Source organism: Chaetura pelagica, unplaced genomic scaffold (genome assembly GCF_000747805.2).
Source record: "Chaetura pelagica isolate M959 unplaced genomic scaffold, ChaPel_1.0 scaffold281, whole genome shotgun sequence".
NCBI lineage: Eukaryota > Metazoa > Chordata > Aves > Apodiformes > Apodidae > Chaetura > Chaetura pelagica.
This window is the reverse complement of record NW_009952058.1, coordinates 140576-148617: the sequence shown is the minus strand read 5'-3', so window position 1 is coordinate 148617 and position 8042 is coordinate 140576. Positions and strand designations below refer to the sequence as shown.

Below are 8042 nucleotides of genomic sequence, written 5' to 3'. Positions count from 1 at the left end.
CAGGAATGCTGATGCCACCATTAGTTCATTATTGTCAGTGAAATAATATTGGGAGTCAGCATCCATAGATCTTTCCATAACTTATGCCAGGCATCAATTTACCATTTCTTTGTCTAAACAGAAATGAAGGGCTGTTGTCCCTTAGAGTACAGGATTTGCTATGTTCCAGCCTCAAAATCTTTGTCCATTATCAGTATGGAATATATTGTATTCTCTGTCCTTTCACGCTCTGGGGACACTGTGGGGTCCACAAGTGCATCATGAGAGACAACAGCTACAGCTTCAAAAATCAGAAAAACATTATATCTTATATGGTCCCAACAGGGGACACAATACATGTAACAACTGACTGTGCTGTTGCCTGGCCAGAGCTCTGCCTGTAGTTTTTCTTATTTGCAACCTCTCCTCATCTTCTGGCTGCTGAGAACCATCCAACTGATGGCAGCTGCAGCAGCACCTGCAGAAGGCTGGAGAGAACTGAACAAGAGAGAGGGAGAGTCAGAAACCTGCCACCACTTGCTCAGTCCATGGCAGCTGCATGAGAACCAGAGACACAGAGATGGGGATTTTTTTTCCTTACTTTGAATTTTGAGAGTTTGGGGGTGGAAGGAGACCTGCAAAATTCTTTACCCGCAGAGAACCTCTTTCGCAGTACTCAATCACCCCAAAGATCATGGTGTCTAGCTTCACAGTGCCATAGAACTTGGTCAGGTTGTAATAGTCAATCTGTAGGAGCTAAAGCAGAAACATTGCATCTATTTTTAACAACAATCATTTCTAGCACAGAAACATAGGTCAAGGATACTTGTGTGACATGGCTATTTATCCTAGGCCCTGATAAGTTTTATGAGTTTCCTTTAAACCAGTGTGTACTAAGGCACCGAGTGAAGTACTTCAAGATATTTGGCATCCTGGGCCTTCTGGATCAGGGAGAGAAGAATGGCTGCTGCTGGATACTGCCAGTTAATTTCAGAGCCCACTATAGTCTCCGTTATTGCCTCTTAACTCAAACCTCCCAGCCATTATGAATGACAGAATGTTATGAATCAGTCAGTAAATGAGCAAGTAATAAAAATGTAATGATGCTGCATGATATTACGGACATTGCCCATTGATACAGACAACTGCAGTTTACTTTGAGGTATTTTTAGAGCTTATTGAATTCACAGTGTTTCTGTGTTGTGTAAAAGAAAAACTATTCATTCAAAAAAGATGCAGTACTGCAGCCAAATTGATCTCTCACATTGGAAGGGTCTGTATGCACAAGTCAGCAGAGAATTACTTATATTTAGAGCTGCCCTTGGCATTCAGTAATAAGATTTAACTACCACATTCTGCTACTAATGAATTAGCATGACTTGACCAAGAAGAGTGCATTGCCTTTTATCATCAGGCATAAAAATGTACGTAGCAAGCCTATATTCATTCATCCTCAGCTTCACTGGCACACAATGAGCTGGTGATAAGATCACACACACAAAAAGAAAATCCATCAAGCAATATCCCTTGAGGAACTCATTACCCATCCATCTCAGAAACACACACAAACATATGGTGGTTGGAGTTGCTAATGGAAAGCAATGACTTCAGTCTTAGACTCCATCCCACCCTGCAGTGCCCAGTTGCTATGTGCAACAGTTACCTTGTTCAGTTCTATTTTTTGCTTCTCTGAGAAATTACCATCGTTGTTTTTGAGATCCTTTAGGATCACCACCTGAAGAAAGAGTAACAACGGGAAACAAATAATAGGTTTAGTACAACAGCAATTTGTCTTTCTTTTCCAATAAATGTCAGTACAAATAAATATTTCAGAAACATCTGCCTAGTGCTTTGCTCTTGGAGTTTCAGTTAATCAGCTAATAAGTAAAAGAGTTATATTTCCTTCAAAAGATTTACGAGTTATATAGAACAGTATATATTTAGAATAGTAAATTATTAAAACTTTTAACTCAACTTTAATCTCAGTTAGGCAGATAGCTCTACTGAATGTTCAGGAATTGCCATGTAAATTGCCAAAATATATCTGGTTTCTGGTCCCTCTCTCTTGCTGCTTCTGTTCTTCTGGACTAAGGTAGGAGTCCATGGACTCTAACATTTTGCCTCCTGTTAGTAAGCAAAATGCAAAGCACCTGATAAGGAATCAATGAGTTATTCCTTCCATAAGACCAAGCCATTTTGCAAGGTCAGGAGAAGTGGAATTATCTCTGAATAGGAATGATGCCTTCCCAGAAAGACACCTCCTAAGCAGAGGAAGGGAGCATGGACATTGCAGTCAGGTTACCTTCTTGTCATATTTGCCTTGGCGCAGTCTCTGGGTGGTGTCACGTCTTTTATCTTCATCGATCTGAGAACAAAGAAGAAGAATTAACTTGCAATTATCACCTACACTCCATTTGGCAAGTCCAGAGAGATAACTAACATCAGTGGGTGTCACACAGAGAAGCATAACCCTCTCTCTCTCTCGGGAGGGCCACTACATGCCACAGAAGTGTGGGACATCCATGCCACTCCCACAGCTGCTGAGGCCTCCGCCTGCTGCTTTCATGGTCTTGGGCATTACGGAGGTATAAAAAAGCACAGGGAAATAATTTGCAACAGGAAGACACTGGAAATCAATACCCAGCCCAATCCCCCGTCACAAAATGAGCTTTACTGCTGGGGAACAGATATATTCTATTAGGGGGTGATAGATGGGGAATACTCTCTTTTTTCTTCCATAAAGCAAGTGAGGGTTAAAAAAATTGGAAAAAAAAAAAAAGGAAAAAAAAGAACAGATCTTACTTCTACCAGAGCCATAGCCCACATATTGTAATCAGAGCATGCTGACACCCCAGCATTGAAGTGCTGCAGAAGACAGAATCCAAGGCCCAGCTTTGGGCATCATGCTTTTCTTACCTTCAAGCTAACATGACTTGTCTCACTGGTCTCCAGAGGCAAGATTTCTTCAGGTGGTATATGGGACCATTTCTTCCACCGACGCTTATTATCTCTCCTGTACTTCCTGCAAAACGAGCAAACTCCTTCAGAATATCCTCCCAGTGAACCGAAACCCACAACAGGAGATTAGGACAGGGAGGCTTCTAGTGTCAGGATGACACAAGGATGGAGCATCAGGTTGTCAAGGCCTGAGTACAAGCCCCATGGCTCTCCCGGTTTTCCATCTTGAGGCTGGTCTAATTCCCTTCGCTTTGGGAAAGCCTAAATGCTCATTCAATTCCATAGATGTAGCAGAAGAACAAAACAGATTTAGCAGAACAACTACTAGGGAATTGCCAGAGTCTCAAAGGAGGTTAGAACAATTTAAAGCATTAAGGGCCAGCTGGATTTTAGATAGTTTTCTCCTCCATGTTATTGAATGCACTCTGAGGGAGGTCCCACAAATAAATGTAAGCCAAAGGAAGTCCAGCCATAAATGCTGGATGGTAAGTAATGGTATGAATATGATGCCAGGACAGGAGGTTACAAAAGCATTGAGATGAGAAACCTTCTTGTGTCCCTTGTATTGTGCACATTTTGGAAAAATGAGGGAAGAGCCCTTAAAATGGGGAGAAGGAAACTGGTGTCTCCCTTGCAGAACTTCAGAGCAGAAACTCTCTTCTCTTAGAGAAAAGCTGCAAGACTACTACTAGTACTCATTAAATTACTTGCTTACCAGAGCGCTCTGTCTCCAGACATATTTATATCAATTTTCATAGCCATTGCAAACTTCACCTGTCTGTTTATAAGTTAGTGCTCAGATGTTAGCTTTTCCATTTATTGAGTACAACCGAATGTGTAAGAGTGATATGCTTTCATCTTTTAATTTTCCCCTGTGAAAAGCTTTAGTTAGCAGGGCAAACTGGTTCACTCGAAATAAGAGAGCCTGGGTACTACTTGTGTCTAATCAAGTTTTCTGATTTCCTTCTCATTTTTTCTGAAGTTCTCTGATATATAGGAAAAAGGGATGCTGACTTACTGAGAACAGATACATAGGACTTTTCTTTTTAAAATCACAGAATCACCAAGGCTGGAAAAGACCTTTAAGATCATCAAGTCCAGCCTATCACCAACACCACCACATCAGCTAGACCATGGCACTAAGTGCCACATCCAGCCTTTCCTTGAACATATCCAGGGACGGTGCCTCCACCACTTCCCTGGGAAGTCCATTCCAATGTCTAATCACATACACACACACTCCCCATGAGGAAGTACTTCCTAATATCCAACCTAAACCTTCCCTGGAGCAGCTTGAGGCCGTGCCCTCTTGTCTTGTTGCTACTTGCCTGGAAAAAGAGCCCAGCCCCCCACCTGACTACAACCTCCCTTCAGGTAGTTGAAGAGAGAGATAAGGTCCCCCCTGAGTCTCCTCCAGGCTAAACAACCCCAGCTCCCTCAGCCTATCCCTGTAAGAGATATGAGAGAACATCATATTTTGAAATTGGGATGGCATTTCTTCTAGCAAAAGAGACATCATGGATTTCTGTTTCTGCTTTTTCCATCATGATAAAGCTGAATTGTGTTCTACTCGTGAAATTCCAGCAGTTAGAAAAGTCAGTATGCAAGGAGTTGGACTGAGAGAGAAGACACTGAAAGACAGGATGGATCCATGCAATGGTTACACCAAAACCTCATGGTCTTTTGAATCCTACAGTGACTCAAGACAAGTATCTCCCCTTAGACTGAACTTTTATGTCACCAATAGGTTAAAGCAACATAAGTGAACTCCAAGTAAGCTAAAGATGAGCACTAAAGTAGAAAAAGTCTGAAGATGAACCTGAGACATGTTTCTGTGTATGTATTGGAACCAGAGCTTTTTAGCAGATGCAAAAACTCTGACCCTTGCTACATCTTCTTCCTTGATTATTAACATGACATAACAACACTATGGATGAAAACACTACTTGATCTATACTAAAGAGTTCATACTAAGGGCAGCCACCCAAGTATGTAAGGTAAGTTAATGAATAGCTAGCTCTTCAAGGAGAGATCAAAGGCATTGCCCTAGGAGGAGAACTATTCAAGGACAAGCATAAGGCCAAAAGGGTTATATATATATATACACCTTTTGTACATATATATATACACATACGTATGTAATATCAATACCTTAGAATCAGCAAAGAGATGATCAGAACCAAAATCACAATTCCCGTGAGTGTAAAGACAGCAATAGTCAAGACGTGTGGGCCTACAGAAAAGAAAAATTGAAAAATAAACAACTTGACAGAGGATGTTGAAAAACATTATTATATTTAAGAAACAACCCTCACCCACATGTGTACAAGTCACAATAGCTAAGCATATTCCATATTCCATATTCCTTGGTCACATCCAAATCAAGAGGCTTTGGTGAAGTCCAGCACTGCCTAGAGATGAGACATGCCCAGCTCTTTCTCTGCAGGATGAAGCATGCCCCAGAACAGTGCAGTCTGACATCCCCACCTGAGGCAGGGCCACTCTGTAGGGATATCCAAGTGGAAGGTGAATTTAACAGCACTAAATCTCACATTAGCTCAGCAGCAGTTTCCAGGTGTTCTCCTTTTAAAAAAAAGCAACTACGATAATCCAGGAATAAAACTCACTTTTCTTAGGGGTTTTTTTTTGTTGTTTTTTTTTTATTAAGCAGCCAAACTTCACCTTGTAATAAGTTCTTGAGAGTGGATGATGGAAGTAAGCCTTGGGTACAGCTCTCTGTGGGCTAGGGATGTAGATGGGGTAATCAGTTGACCACTTGAAATTAGAGTCACTGGCAGGCAAGAAACACTATTTTCCCCCAACATACCCAGAGCTTAATGCAAAAAGGAGTCTGCATTGACTGTTTTGTATAAGGTTTTATCTGCAACAGGGAACAAGAGATTGACCCCTGCTGGTTTTATGATTAAGCACAATACTCAGTGATGACTTTCTGATTCAGGGGTTTATAACATTTGTCTTTTCCAGTCCTGCTGGGCACCCACCCAGTGAGAAAGACATGTGCTTCTTTGACAGTGAAATTTCCACAACTCTATCATCCAGAGTCTTTACTGATATAGTTTGCTTCAGGATGGGATACACCTGAAGCTTCCACTCAGAATTTCATTACAGAGTACAGCCACTTACGGCTTTGAAAGGCATTTCTCACAAGAACTTGTTATTCAAGAAGAGGCCAGAATGAAAATCATGGTACAGCTTTTAACATACACAGACTTTTCAACATTTCACACCTGGATTCTCCCCTTTTTGGCCCAGCTGTTTAAAGTAATTCTGTAGTTGTTGTAGACAGAGCTTTGGAAACTGTGGACTCATTTCTGAATGTGTCTGTAGATACTGTGTTGGGATAAGTGCTACTGAGTGGATTTTACTGTTCAGTAGGAAAATAATCTGGTGGCAGGACAAAGCTAGTAAAGTGTCCTTGGCAGCTGCCAGGTACCAACCTATTTGAAAAATCAGCCTGTTCAGTCATCTGAGGACTTAAACACCACAGAGCATGTGAGGCTCCTAAGCCTGAGCCGGCAGGCAGGACAACCACGGGTGGGAACTGACTATTTGACATTGTAATTTTGATTGTCTTAATGTCAAGAACAAACCGAAGCCCATCTTGGGTCAATTCTTGGAGCTCAGGGTAACTGGGAAGGAAAGTTGTGGCCACCAACTTCCTCTGAAGAGCAACAGGCCATTAGTGCAGAGCTTTATCTGGTGGCCACGTGTCTAGAGTGTACCCACTCTACTGAACAAGTCTCTCAGGCTAAAAAGGCAGAGGAGACTAATTTTACAGATGCTGTGCTGCTCATGGATAGAAAAGCCACTCACACTTACCGAGGCTAATGAAATCCTGCCTATGCCCAGAATCACAAATAAAGGCACACGGGAAAAGGATAAAGTGTAAAAACTCATAAATAAACAAAAGCAAACGAGGTTTGTGAATCGTAGCTTGTAGCTCAACAATCAGCAGGCTGAATTTTACCATGGGAGCGCTGCGGGAACCACAATTTCCCGTTCCCGAGGTTCTGCTGCCATCCCCTGGCAGCTCCTACTGCAGCCCGCAAAGTTTCACGAATTCTGTGTCTGCAGGTCCTCTGGAGGCAGAAGTCTGAGCGTGTTGAAGGTTGACCTTGTCCATGTTTACAACGAGGACACTAAAACTTTCCCAATACTGGGAAAATGTGCGCGAAGCCCATTTTTTTTCACGGGATGCCAGGAGGAAAGAGGGTAGCAGAGCCGGGTCTGCTGTTCTCAATTCCAGCCTGGGAAGGGGCAGGGCTCTGGTCACTGGGTCTGTTCATCACACGGGAGGAAAAGACATCGTTCTGGTTGGAAAGTTTTCACTAGCTTTGGCAAGGCAAGGTGATTACTTAAAACTCTAGCCTTAAAAAGTTGCCTTTTGGGAATATTTATTTGTTTAGAATCACACGGAAGGAAGTTTTCTTTTAAAAAAAAGTTAAGTCAAAACAATCAAGTGCCTGTGGGAGGCAGTTTTTCTTCAGTTTAGTAAAGCTTGAACACAACGCCAGGCCTTTGCTAACTGCTGAATGTTGAGGTGCTGGTTTGCAGACACTGGCTTTTTGCAATTCCCATTCTCCTTTAGCCCTTCTGCAGCAGCTTCAAAAGAGGACATACTCAAGGGAACGTTTGAAAGACACGAAGATCCACGGATGACCCAGCATGTTGTGGGGCCCGAGGCATGGATGAGAATGGGACTGGAGCAACACTGAGGACTGGGATCAGGGAGTGCATGGCTCAGGGAGCCAGTGCAGGTAGTCCCTGTGGCTGATGTGTGCAGTGTTGCTGTCTCTGCACAAGCAGGACTCGTGGTCATACAAAGGGAGACCAGAGATTTGACTTCTGCTCTTCCCAGAGCTGTCTAACTGGGGTCTCATCAGTGCTGCTGCCTCCTCCTGGCAGCTCCCATGGGTTCTTGGCAATTAACTGCTTCTCTTAAGAGGGGTAAGCCCTAATTTGAAGCCATCCAATTTACTTTACTGAGGATTAAAAATGTTTGAATCCATGCACCTCCTTACTGTGGATGGACTCTTAGTTAACAGAAGGAGCTGGTTTCTCCAATTATTGCTTTGCCTAATCCC

The 8042-nt window shown here is 42.6% G+C and overlaps 1 protein-coding gene across 1 annotated transcript in view; it reads right to left on the bottom strand.

Moving 5' to 3' along the window:
* Positions 1-8042, bottom strand: part of GUCY2C (guanylate cyclase 2C (heat stable enterotoxin receptor)) — a 47570-nt gene that overhangs the window by 23535 nt on the left and 15993 nt on the right. Inside the window, 5 exon segments of the mRNA XM_010003825.1 lie at positions 631-735; positions 1643-1714; positions 2282-2344; positions 2896-3001; positions 5089-5170. Coding sequence (XP_010002127.1) covers positions 631-735; positions 1643-1714; positions 2282-2344; positions 2896-3001; positions 5089-5170 — 428 coding nt within the window.